The following is a 13,564-nucleotide window of genomic DNA, read 5'->3' on the forward strand; positions in this document are numbered from 1 at the left end:
CAATTCTTTCTCCTCACTGCACAGAGCAACACGCTTTGGTGTATTTACAACATCAAACTGGGGCTCGTGTTGCTCGAGGAGGTGGGCGATGGTCTGCTCTAAAATGACAGCAATTTTTTTTTTTTCCTGAATTACATTTGCACTTATTTCTGCTTAACCCAAGTGTGATGGAAAACCACAGAGGGCTGAGGCCAGAAACCCATTTAAGCTGGTGCTAAATCCACAAGTCCGGGTTAGCTCAGGCATCACCTCCCATTACACCGCAGCTGGAAAGCTGCTCCATTTCCATACCTTAACAATCTTTTCCTCGAATCCTTCAAGCCCCAGCTCATCTGGCCTGCAATCAAGTGGCCAGCAGATGATGGATAGCAGGTTGAAAGGCTGCTGACAATAACTAATGCATATTTTTTTTTTTTAAAGCTACGTACTGACTTCATCAGAGCTCTGCCAATGTACACAAGGACACAATATGGCTCAGGATGTGTCACAGCAGAACAAACTGATGGTCCATCAAGTCTCATTGCCCGTCTCTGACATCCACTTATATTTGATGCTTCAGAGAAAAGGGAAGCAATGAAAATACACCTGGCTGATACAGTGTATAAGGGAAAAACGTCTTCCCAGCCCCAGAGTGGGCAGCTGGCAGCCTGAAGAAAGGGATTTGCTGCCTTTGATCTTTGCATGTGAAGTCAGAGACATCATAAAATTATCCATCCCTTTAAAAAAAATTCCAGCTGGTCTCCCAGCTCCTGTTACTATTTGAAAATGTAGTAAGAAAAGCTCCAAAGCGCCGTGGCTAATAAATATGCAGACGCCTGTTAGACTATTAAAACATCATTGTGCAATTTTCTAAGGATAAAGCCCCTGAAAACCCATTTTTCCTAGTCTCTGACACATAAAACACAGACCTCCCTGGGAAATTCCACTTTCAGTATCCTGCCTCCATCCCACGTTTGCCCATCCATGGTGATGGGAGATCTGGCATTTCTGGACTGAGCTTCGATGCTACACCAGGCAAGTGTATCTGTCTCGGGTGCCCTAATATGTGCCCTGGGCACAACCTTAACCTAGAACCTCCCAAGCTGACCCAAAATCCATGAATTCAAGGCTTCTACCTGACTTCCAGATGCAGAACCAGCAGGCAGCGATCAGCCATCTCTTGAAAAGACCTGGCCAGCTCACTCAGGGTTTGCAGGATCTGTTCGGATGCGGGAAGGTGTTCCATACCGGCATGGCTGTCCTGGCCAGGAGACATGGCTAGGAAAAGAAAACAGCATAAATTTATGATTTACTTCACCAATACTGCTCAGCTTTAGCAACCACAGCATCTTGTCTGCTTCCATCCTCAACACATGTATTCTCTCCCTCCTTTGGCTGAGCAATAATTCGGGAGTGTACGAAGCAACAAACTGCTTCTGCAACTGATTAAGCTCCAAAGTGAATCTGAGCGGTTTAATCAACCACCAGAAAGCATTTGCTTGGGAAGATAGTGCTCTGTGATGAGTATTTCTGTAGCTGCAAAATCGTGGAATATTTATCTTGCCCTGCTTGGAGTTAGAAAATTGCTGCTCGGGACCCACAGCACGGCAGCGACAGGAACGATGCTCCTTTTTGGTCATCTTAAACTTCTTTGCCTGTCCCCACCCCTTCAGAGGCATCAAGGAGGCTTTCTTCATTCTTGTTAATAAAGCACGGTTATTAGGCAGTAAAGCAATTAAAAAGCAGGCAACAGGTATGAGTTGGTCCTGGACCAACTGTTTCCACCACACTGAGACCTCTTTAAAAAACCAGCTTGAGTTTATCCCAACCACAAGAGCATCATCTCTTGGAGAAGTGTCAATAACTCCGCAGCCGTCATCCTTTATATATTCTCACAGTGCCTGAACCCTGGACCTTCTCCCCTGCAACACAAATCGCCGCCACTCGAGCTAAAGAAGTAGCTTCACTAATGAGAGTAACATGCTGTTATTGCATATTCTGCCCTAATTAGAGGAAGAGTACCCCAAATATCTGAGTTCAAGTCCTTGTTCAAGCAGCACTTTAGAAACGACTTCCTGCATCGGATGATTAGCAATGTTTGAAATCAGCTTAGAAAACTTCCACTTGAATGAAATAATGGGATTGCAAGGGATCTTCTGGATCATCAAGTCCAGTCCCCACAAGCCCTTGTGTCCCACGGTCTTGAGTATAAACTTGTGTGCCACAGTAAAACTGTTTAGATTTCTGCCCTTGCTGGCTGCTTCGAAACCTCACTTCTCTAACAGTGAAGCTAAAGTTTGGGATCAAATTTCCAGCCTAAACTTACTCAGTGATGTTTTATATTTGGTTCAAACATTATTCTTTACCTTACGGAGTTCTCCATCCCTGGCATTGCTCGTCATAGACTAGTTCAGATTGGAAGGGACCTTCCAAGCTCCCCCAGTCCCACATCTTCACCATGAGTAGGGACATCTGCACCAGCTCAGGTTGCTCAGAGCCCCGTCCAGCCTGGCCTGGGATGTCTCCAGGGATGGTTCATCCACCACCTCTCTGGCCAACCTGGGCCAGGCTCTCACCACCCTCAGGGCCAACAATTTCTTCCTCATGTCCAGCCTGAATCTCCCTCCTTTAGCTTAAAACCATCACCCCTTGTCCTATCTCAGCAGGCCCTGCTGAAATATCTGTCCCCATCTTTCTTATTGAACTCTTTAAGTCCGGAAAGGCCACACTAAGGTCTCCCTGGAGCTTCTCTTCTCCAGGCTGAACAGCCCAACCCTCTCAGCCTGTATAGAATCATTTAGATTGGAAAAGACCCTTAAGATGACGAGTCCAACCATAACCCAACACTGCCAAGTCCACCTCTAAAACATGTCCCTGGGAACCTCATCTACGTGTCTTTTAAACCTCTCCAGGGATGGTGAGTCCACCACTGCCCTGGGCAGCTGGTTCCAATGCCCGACATCTCTCTACTCCTTCTACTTTCAGTTAATATGGCTTTGAAAACATCTTCTCTCTTCTTGCACTAATGTTCCTTATGCGATAAACACTTAACCACACACCAATGCACCTCAGCACAGAAAGGGTTTGTACATCACCAAGGAACTGTTGACAAGAAACTTTCATTTTGATGGAGACTGATTAAGTAAATGTCACTTGCCACTGTTTGTACAGCCAAGGACCTGCTTTGAAAGATGAACCTACACAGAGCTTTGGATTCGCTCCTAAAACTAAAAACACCTTCAGATCCACTCTGAAAAAAAAAAATAAAATGAGGAGATAAAAAGCCCAAATCTACTTCGTGCAAAACAAATGGAAACAGAGGTAAATATACCAGATAGAACTGTACAATTAAAGGAGTGCAACAAAGCAAAAGGAAAAGCTTGTACACAGCGAAATGCCTAATTATGCATCTAAATGTACTGTGAATTATAAGAGAGAAAACTGCCCATGTAAAATAAAACACGGCTCCTGGAAATCACCTCCTTCTGCAACTCCTCCGATCACCATAATATTTATGAAGTTTCTTTTTAATGGAGAGATATGGTAGAGAAATTCAGAGCCTGGCAAATACTGCTGAAAATAATTAATTGGCCTGGAGTATAAAAGAGAAATAAAGAGGGAATGGGAATAACGAGGATGCTCCTTGCACACCCCGACACGTCTCCAAGCCTCTCTCTGTTCACTGAGATCTCTCCCACAAAGAAAATGAAATTATCAGCGAGGGGGAGACGGGTTTATTTACCCAGCCTCTAATTTCCAGATAACGGTGTTACGAGGTGATGCTGGGAAAGTGATTTTGGAAGAGCTGTTTGTCCAGCTGCCACCCACCCTTCAGCTCCGACACCTCCAAGTGACATTTGTTTCCCTGGAGGGTGACAGGGCTTTTAGATCACGCAGGTCTGGAGGTGCTTATTTGGTCACAGTAGAAAGCAGGAAGCCTCACTTTTATTAAGGAGGAAAAAAACCCCATATTTTAGCAGTGCCGGGGCTGCAGCCTCGCGTTCAATTGTGCCAGCTCGCTCCGGCGATGCCTCCCTGCAAGCAGCCGAGATGGATGTACCCATCATCCGAAATGCAAGAGTCAGCTAATTTCTGCAGCGGAGAGATACACGCACCATTTTTCTACCCTCCAGAATTCATTTACAGCAATTTAAGTGAAGCTGTACTTATATTTGTCAGTGGAGATAAGAGGAGGAGGGAGACGGCGACAATCTGCTCCTTATTTAAAGCCAGAGCCCTGAAGTCCTTTCTGGGTGCTCAGAGCCCCCGCGGTGGGGAGGAGTGTTTGGTGCTGGCTTGGGGGATGATGAGCAATTTTTCCCATGCACAATGAGGACACTCAAGTGTACTTTTGCTTTTTGAGACCAAAGGAAGCCTTTCAGAGCCCATCAATTTTCCTTTCTCCTTCTTCAGGCATCCAGAAAGGACCATTTCACAGCCAACGAGGAAATCCCATTTCTTTAAGTCTCACTCAAGGCAGTTTTACTCCATCATCCTTGGCAACACGAACCCACAGAAGGAGCTGTAGCAGCAAAAAATAAGCAGAGTCTAAATTATTAAGGGACATTGAATAAAAAATGGAATTTGGAGCTGGCTTTGGAGTTGGTCAGTCCTTTGGGCAAAGGGTGACCCTGCACTGCATGGACATTCAACCCACTAGAGCACACTCTGAGCTCTCTGTTTAAAGAGGGAGATATAGAATGTCCTGAGTTGGAAGGAACCCATAGGATCATCGGGTCCAACTCATTTCCCTGTGTAGGAAAACCCCAAAATTCACACCGTGTGTCTGAGGACGTTGTCCAGTCTCTTCTTGAACACTGTCAGGTTGGGGCCGGGACACCTCCCTGGGGAGCCTGTTCCAGTGTCCAGCACCTCTGGGGGAAGAACCTTTTCCTCATGTCCAACGGACCCTCCCCTGGCACATCTTCCTGCTGTTCCCTCAGGTCTTAAACTGAAATCCTGGAAAAGCAAACTAGCAGATCAGCAGCCATCCACTTCTTACCCTCCTCTTCCTTCATAACCCATTTACACCAAGTTAAACATGAGCGTTTCTGGCCAATAAAAAATGGATGGGTAAGGAGTAGCCAACACCTTGCTCCGTCAGCCCTTATCATCTTGTAGCCGAAACAGATGAAATTCATTTACCTTAAGTGATCTCCAAGTGCAAGGTCCTGCACCTGGGTGAAGGTGATTCCCGGTATCAACCCAGGCTGGGGATGGAGGGATGGGGAGCAGCCCCCAGGAGAAGGACTTGGGATGCTGGGGGGTGAAAGATGGAACATGAGCCGGGAACGTGCGCTTGCAGCCCAGAAACCAACCGTATCTTGGGCTGTGTCACCAGCAGCGTGGGCAGCAGGTGGATGGAGGGGATCCTGCCCCTCTGCCCCGCTCTGTGAGACCCCCCTGCAGTGCTGGGCCAGCTCTGGGTCCCCAGCACAGGACACACATGGACCTGCTGGAGAGGGGCCAGAGGAGCCCCAGCAATGATCCGAGGCTGGAACAGCTCTGCTGGGAGGACAGGCTGGGAGAGTTGGGCTGTTCGGCTGGAGAACAGAAGCTCCGGGGAGACCTTAGTGTGGCTTTTCCAGACCTAAAAGGGGCCAAGAAGAAAGATGGGGACAGACTTTTGGGCAGGGCCTGTTGCGATAAAATGAGGGGCAACGGTTTTAAACCGAAAGAGTGGAAATTCAGGCTGGACATGAGGAAGAAATTGTTGGCCCTGAGGGTGGTGAGAGCCTGGCCCAGGTTGGCCAGAGAGGTGGTGGATGAACCATCCCTGGAGACATCCCAGGCCAGGCTGGACGGGGCTCTGAGCAACCGGAGCTGGTGCAGATGTCCCTGCTCATGGCAGGGGGGGCACTGGGGGAGCTGGGAAGGGCCCTTCAACCCAAACTATTCTATGATCTTTCCATGATGCCAGATAACAGTTATGGGTTTGTTTGGGATTTCTTCTAGCTTGCTGTAAGCACAGCCAAGATATTTCCCTCCAAGGATAAGGGACATTTCATTCCAGCAAACCTGAGAAAAATAAACTTAACACGCTTGTTGTCACTGATGATTTCAATCATTTTACATTTCAATGCAACGCTGGTGCCTCTTGACAGATCGTGCCTTGGAAATCGATGGATGTAAATTATCAGACCCGTGGAATATTAAACAAAACCCGCCGCGTTGCCCATAAACAAACCTCTGTAACCAGTCAAGGTCTACAATAGCGCGTCCTGCCCGCTCCCTGCTTGAGCAGAGCGACTGCTAATGGAGTTGAATGATTTAACAGTGCAAGGAGAAAAAGATCAATCTAAGGTTACGGGCTCTGCCTCGGCTCCGGTGCAACTCGAACTTGAGAAATAAACCTTCTGCATGCTCAGGCTTTACATGGCACCACACGCATTTGCTTTACAGGGGAAAGGGAAAAGGCTCGCAGAGAAATTTTACAACTCCGTTGGGGAAAAGAAAAAACATCTTGTTTGGAAAAGAGATGGGGTATGAAACGCTCGCTGTGCCCCACAGGTAACATTAGGAACCAGTTCACAGGTTTTAAAATTTTAATTTCTTTACTCCCTTCCTTTCCAGAAGAGGAAACTCCAAAATACTTGCAAATACACACACGGAAAAGGATTTTTTTTACAGGTTATGTGCTGGGCTATGCCTTTAGAAACTCTGGGTTAACTCTTCTCTCTGCTGGAGACTTTTCTGGGGAACCTCGTGCTCTACCTTCTCTTTTTATGCTTTAGTTCCCAGCATGTAAAACCTGAATAAAGTGTTTTATTTTTTTTTTACTCGTTACTGCCATTCAAGCTGACTCTGAGCTCTCCACATCTCCTGCTCCTACGGCTTTTAGCATCACGAGGGGATGATGCCACAGGGAGACAAAAACGCTACTCTAACACCACCAAGAAAGAATATCTGGTTATTTGAAGGAAAAACTATTGGGTGAGGTTGGGAAGAATTAGATATGTGATTATGTGGGGTTTTTTAATGGAGATACAGTATGGCAGTACAGCATGCACATCAGATGCAACATGAAGGACTTATTTTGGCGAGATTTCTGAAGGAAGACATCTACCAGGAGACCTCTGCCACGTGAAGCCAAACAGCACCATGAAGGTAATATTTTTGTAAATATGTCACCATTAAAAAACCACATCTCTTAAGCCATGGTCTGTCAATCTGGGCCAGAGCTGGGTGAAGAAAAGCTGCTGCTGTGGTGATGCTGGGGAGCAAGGGCATTGTGGGGGGCCAGGAACGTTGCTGAGATGCCCACAGCCCCACCGAAAGGTGACACAAGTCGCATGGGGCATCTCCTCCACATAACTGTATGAGGACGGCTGCGTTCGGCCGCAGGAGCTGGGACTTGCGCTAGAACTTGCTGGAGATTAAAAAGCCTAAATAACCAAAGAGAACCAGACAAAGCCAATCAACTCAAATGATTTTCTCTCCGTGGGAATAATTACCAGGGGCTCTCAAGCCACTTTTCTTTTTTGTGGTTACACATCTTTCCTCCCGCTTTGATCCCTTATCGCTTTCGAGATGCTGTCTCCATCTAATTTAGAGTGTAAGCTCTCCGAGGAGCAGGGGCCTTCTCTTTTTATCCTCTTGCAAAGTGCTCTGCACACCTGTGGTGCTCGAGAAATAATGAACAACAACAACTATATGCAACCCATATGGCCACTTGGACCGGTTTCTGGCTGCAGGAATATTATTTGAAGCTCTGAGGCACAGATCACTCACTGCCTACCTCTAAATTGGTCTGCTTGGGGGTCTCAGAGCTGCAGCTTTATAGAAAAGGCCTGGAACGAGCCATAAAATCTGGAACTGGATTTTGACCCTCCCAAAGTTTGTGAGATTCATTTCAGAACTACAGGAATTCAGGAACCAAAGCATGATTTTGGGTTTGACATCCTCCCTCTTCCTTGTCAGAAGTGTCAACCTTTGGGCCTCTTAGATATGGCTGAATACTCAAAATATTTATGCAGGTATTGCTGCATTGCTCCTTTTTACCTAAATTGTTCTCTTTATAGATTTTAAATATAGAGGAAAAAAATAAGTAAGAGCAATGACATCTCCCAAGACTTCCAAGATCATAGTCATAGAACGATCTGCATTGGAACTGACCTTTAAAGGTCATCTAGTCCAATCTGGCATGTAACATTTTGATTTTTCAGCCATCTTCTTCACATAGGCTCCAAAAAGAAAGGCCGTTCTCTAGCCCATGCAGATGGCCAGGCCGGTGGCCTTGCACACCGGTGCTCTGATCTTCACTTCCACAACGATGGGTGAGATCAACTCTTGACACCAAGACGAGCTTGTCTCTACAGACGCTTGTTTCTACAGGCACTTCTCACTACAGACAAGTTCGGGAGCCAATGAGCAGAGGTGACGATAGTCAGCACCTACCTAAGCCAAGCCCAGTCTCCCATGCGATGGCCACAACCCTCCTCCTTGACCCCGACCTCTGCAAAACTCTGAGATGTGGACAACATTTACCACTCACACGCCGGCTGAGCACACGGCTGAACATATCGATTGACAGAGAAACACGAGAGAGAACAGAGATTCTTGCTAAAACAAAACAAATACCAAGAAAGGGCATACTTTAAGAGGTTGGGACTGTTCAAACAAGAGATGGGAGGATGGAATTAGCTAAATACTCAGCACTGGTCTGGCTCACCTTTTACTGGGGTCAATGGCAAAACCACTCACCGGTGCTGAAGTGGCAAAGTTATGCCAACACTTAAAGGACAAGGAGACGTAAAGAGGAAAGCAAGCTCAGGGAGAGCTTCTCATTAATATTACTCATAGCAAATTTTTACTAATGAATCCTGTTCTCTAGTAGAGGCAACCAGGACTGTAGGGGAAGATACTTAAGGAAGGGATTTTTCCCTTGCAGATCAGAGAATCGTTTTGGTTGGAAAAGACCCTCAAGATCATAGAATCCAACCATTAACCCAACTGTGGTACTAAACCGTGTCCCTAAGAACCTCATCGCTGTGTCTTTTAAACACCTCCAGGGATGGTGACTCCACCACTGCCCTGGGCAGCCTGTTCCAAAGCCTGAAAACTCTTTTGGTGAAGAAATTGTCCCCAATGTCCAACCTAAACCTGCCCTGGTGCAACTTGAGGCTGTTTCCTCTCATCCTATCACTTGTTCCTTGGGAGGAGAGACCAACACCCTCCATGCTATGACCTCCTTGAGGTTCTGACGTGGATGGCGAAAGAAGAACTTGTGCCTAAAACCTGTGAGAAACAAGACGAAACTGAAGGCTGGCACTGAGATCTTCCTTCCATGTCTCTCTGACCTTCGCCCCATGTTAAAATTCAAGTGCAGGAGAGGGGACGAGGCAGCTGTGCTGGAAAAAAAGCATCACGACCTCATTTGCGATGAGTGGTGATAAGTGGGCCAGGCTGCGGTCCCCATCAGTTCAGTAAACACTAATGATGAGGAGAGCATAGACTGTCACCGGTGATAAAGAACAGGCTAAACACTCTATTAGTTTTTCATTTTGTGAATTAATGTTTTTTATGGCATATGTACACTTGCTAGTTAATGAATTGTCTCGTTAGAGCTGCCTGTGGAGCTCCTCGTCTGCCTCTGCTGGCAGGCATAAATTTCATAAGAAAATCAGCACTTTTAAAAAGGCAATAACTCCTCTAAAAGTGGTGTGTTTTCCATTACTTTCTGCCAATGTGCAGCCTCTGGAAAGGGATTATCAGAAGGGAAAAAAAAAGGTGTCCCTGAGCTAGAGGGGCAGGACAAAAAGTGTGGTGGGACGTTCTACCTCCATCGTACGAAAACTCATGGGAAGGTTTGGTGCCTCAACACTTTACGCACTTTGCATTCGAGGCTGGAAAAGGCTCGAAAAAAACCCAACACCTTTTGGTTCATTTACGAAAATTCTGAAAAGCAGGGTTTTTTTCACTGAAGGAAGGGAAATTGTGCAGGTGCAGCGAAGAGCAGCAGAGCTACCACAGTTGAAGACTTTCAACATGGAAGGATCTCTTTGGAAAGCCCAGGGTTTGCTGTTCCAGCGCTTCTCAACTATGAAAACTCCCCTGTATTAAATCTTGCTGTTTTCAGTAATTTATAATGTAACTTTCCTCTTCCTACCCCTCTCAGAAATATTATTTCTTGAGCTGGATTCTATTAACTCAGAAGCAACTTAGTAACAACCCATTCATCTGTTTTTGAGTTATGAAAAGAATTTTTTGGCCTTTCAGTGTTTCGCACGGTTCTCTGAGTTTGATTAATTAAAACCAGCCAGGTGCCTCACCTAATTTTCATTAAAAACAGGGCAAATCACAGCTCCAGTGAAGTCAACAGATACTTGCATCGATCTACATAGAGCCAAAAATTCACCTCCAAACTAATTTCTTTGCCCATTTTCCACCGGTTTCAATAGGTGGAGAAGACCTTTTAAAATTGTCAACATTTGTGAATGAATGAGTGAAAACGAGTGGAAAGAAAACAGAAAACCTCAAGTCCAGCTGCTTTGTACAAGGCACCGTGTCCTTCGAGCTGATGGAGATGATTTTAGTTCAACTGTTAATAAAAAATGCTTCGTGGCATTCAGAATAAATATCACGTACATATCATCAAATTAACGATATTTCAATGGTATCTAACTCAGAACATGCCAGCTCTGACATTAACTTACTGGCGAGCATTGGGCAGGAACACTGGGCATTTGTGAAAATCACAGAAAAATTAATATTGTGAATATGGGAGGAACAGACATTTATGCATTGACTCCACGGAAGATTCTCCATACTGCTGTTAGGATGAGCATGAACTGAAATTATTAATTTTTGGCAGCTAAAAGAATAAGAAAGATGAGCTTTGGCCATGCCTTGGATTAATATTAAAAAAGCCCCATACCTACAAAGAACCGTCCATCTGCACATAAGAATTCCTCAGAACTAGAAGAGAAAAATCAGGGATTGGTATTAGGGCACTTACAAAGCAGCATAACTGAGTCTTGAACTAAAAACTGAGAGATCAAGATGTTTTGTTAAGGGATCGATCAAGCAGGCCAGGAAAGGGGTTGATGCTCCAAACCGTCTGATATTCCACATAACACCCCTTGCAAACACAAGCATTAATTTAACTTTCTCTTTTTTTTTTTTTCCTCGGAGTCCTCCATGACATTGAGCTGCACCTTGTGAATAAATGCCCTCAAAACATCATTGCAAAATTTATTATGGTAGAAGATGTCCTGAGATGGATATATTTTGAAAGGACCTTAAACCTCCCAGCCTATTGGACTCACTGGAAGAGCAAGGAACAAAAGCCCTGAAGTCAATCGATGTCCTGATGAAGTGCAAAACTGTTCTTCTTTGCAAGAGGCAGGGACGAGGTGAAGAAAGTGTAATGAAAATAAATACAATTAAGTAGATACCTTCAAGATCTTCTTTTTGACTGTTGACAATTATAGATAGAGGTGTTTGGGGGGTTGTTAGTTTTTAATAGATTGGTTTGCAAAACAAAAGGAGGAAGACAAAAGAGAAGGAGTGAGTCTTACCCAGGAGGATACAGAGGAAGGTGCAGTTCCATGGGAACTACAGTGGGTTTTGAAATGTAGGCTGAAGAATGGGAAACACACAGAATCCACCCACAGGAAAAGAGACAAGCACAAAATTGACCTTAACCTCAGCAGGAACATCAGTTACACTTTGCATCAGTCTCATAGTCGGACTTATCCACAATTCCTGCTTATTTAAGAGCAATTTCCCCCAAGTCCCACACGAATCTAAATGCTGGTTAGACCATAATGATGGTGGCAAAGTGACATCAATGATTGACCATACTTTTGAGTCCGGTCACCCAGTTTTGAAAATGATTTTGCCCCTTCCACAGTATAGCAAGTTGTCACCTCCAACAAACCAAGAAGCAGCAGATGGACTTAGTGCTGTTAATCTTTGACACTAATGAGTAATTTTCTTCAGGAAAGATAAAGAGATCCTAATGCATGGAACCGACTGCAGTGGACAGCAGGCACTTTGTGGAGTTATTTCCACAAAACCCTTGATTTGCGGGTATTACTCATGAGGGATCCTCATTGTAAAATGGTTTGAAAGCACTGCTAATTAGGTCACTTATTTACACGACAATCCCCTGCGTTTAAGGCTGGTGGGTGGGAGGAAAGAAAGACGGAACAAGAGTAATTAGTGCAATCAGGACGGTAAGCTAAGTGCTGACCCCACGGCACCAGATCAATACTGGGACTGCATGGCGGTGGTGTGCCTGTTGTGGGACATAAAGAACCATAAACGCCGAGCATCCAGGTCAGAAAAACAACGTCTCATTTCCTAACCATTCAATATTTGATGTAGAGCACTGAGGCTGGGGAAAGCTGCAACCACTAATTCATAAGAACAGCTTCATTGCAGCAAAGCGTTAAGACTAACCTTCAAGACCAGCAGGGTCCTGGTGAAGACCAAATGACTGTTTTGGTAAACCTGAGCATTAAGAGATTCTTTTGGTTTGTTTTATAACACTGGTGACACAATTTTGTAGCTTAAATGTGGGTCTGCTTTGCTGAATCTCAGGCAATGAAACCACACAGTCATCAACCAACTAAAAGCTCGTGTCTTCTCAGTGATCTCCTAGTGCCTTTCAGTGTCTTTTTTTTTTTTTCCCTTGTTCATCCACCACCTCTCTGGCCAACCTGGGCCAGGCCCTCACCACCCTCAGGGACAACAATTTCTTCCTCATGTCCAGCCTGAACCTCCTCTCTTCAAGTTTCAAACCATCAGCCCTTGTCCTATCTCAACAGACCCTGCTAAAAAGTCTGTCCCCATCTTTCTTATCAGCCTCTTTTAAGTCTGGAAAGGCCACACTAAGGTCTCCCCAGAGCTTCTCTTCTCCAGGCTGAACAACAGGGTGAACTTGCATTCATCTGTAAAACACCTCATAGACACAAACCGAGTTAACACGATCCTCATCAGTTTGCAAGGCAGAACTGGAACGGGATCACCCCGGGACACCACATCTCCATTCAGACAAGATGGAAAAAGGCATTATGGATGGTGGTATTGTGAAGGTTTCAGAGCACCTGAGAGGGGGATCTGACCACATTTTGGGCATTTATAGAAGAGCACCAACTGTTCAGTTACTGGAATAGAAAAAAGAAGAAAATACTGGAAAATGAGGCTGCTTAAGAAGCTAAAATGGAAAGCTGTAATTTAGACTAAGTTATACTGAAGGAACAGGTATCATCAAATAATACAAGCACTCAAGATTTATCTTTTTATGTTAATGGCAGATGTCTTGCATTTGTTAGAAATCCGCAGCTTTTTCTGTTTTAGAGAGAAACTTACTTTCGTTGAACTAATAAAGCAAGAGCACTCAGTCCTTTTCCTGCATGATGTCAGGCACGTGTTGATCATCTTTAATCTGGCTTTTAAATAAGGTTCTCTATTAATAGATCTCTAGAAAATAAAATGTTCCCCATGAGCAATCAATACAGCAAGATGCGTTACGCGTTCAGTGACAGGAAAAAAAAAATAAGCTCCGACTTGAGAGAAATACAGCCCCATTTAAGAGCTGAATTCAGTTCATTAGAAACGCCGGGGTTAAACACAAAGA

General features: G+C 45.0%; 1 protein-coding gene across 1 annotated transcript in view; it reads right to left on the bottom strand.

Moving 5' to 3' along the window:
* EXOC4 (exocyst complex component 4) overlaps nt 1-13,564 on the bottom strand; it is a 415,407-nt gene that overhangs the window by 36,512 nt on the left and 365,331 nt on the right. The window contains exon 15 of the mRNA XM_065640979.1: nt 1,116-1,257. Within this exon, the coding sequence (XP_065497051.1) occupies nt 1,116-1,257 (142 nt within the window). The remainder of the gene's footprint in view (nt 1-1,115; nt 1,258-13,564) is intronic.

This window comes from Caloenas nicobarica, chromosome 1 (assembly GCF_036013445.1).
Source record: "Caloenas nicobarica isolate bCalNic1 chromosome 1, bCalNic1.hap1, whole genome shotgun sequence".
NCBI lineage: Eukaryota > Metazoa > Chordata > Aves > Columbiformes > Columbidae > Caloenas > Caloenas nicobarica.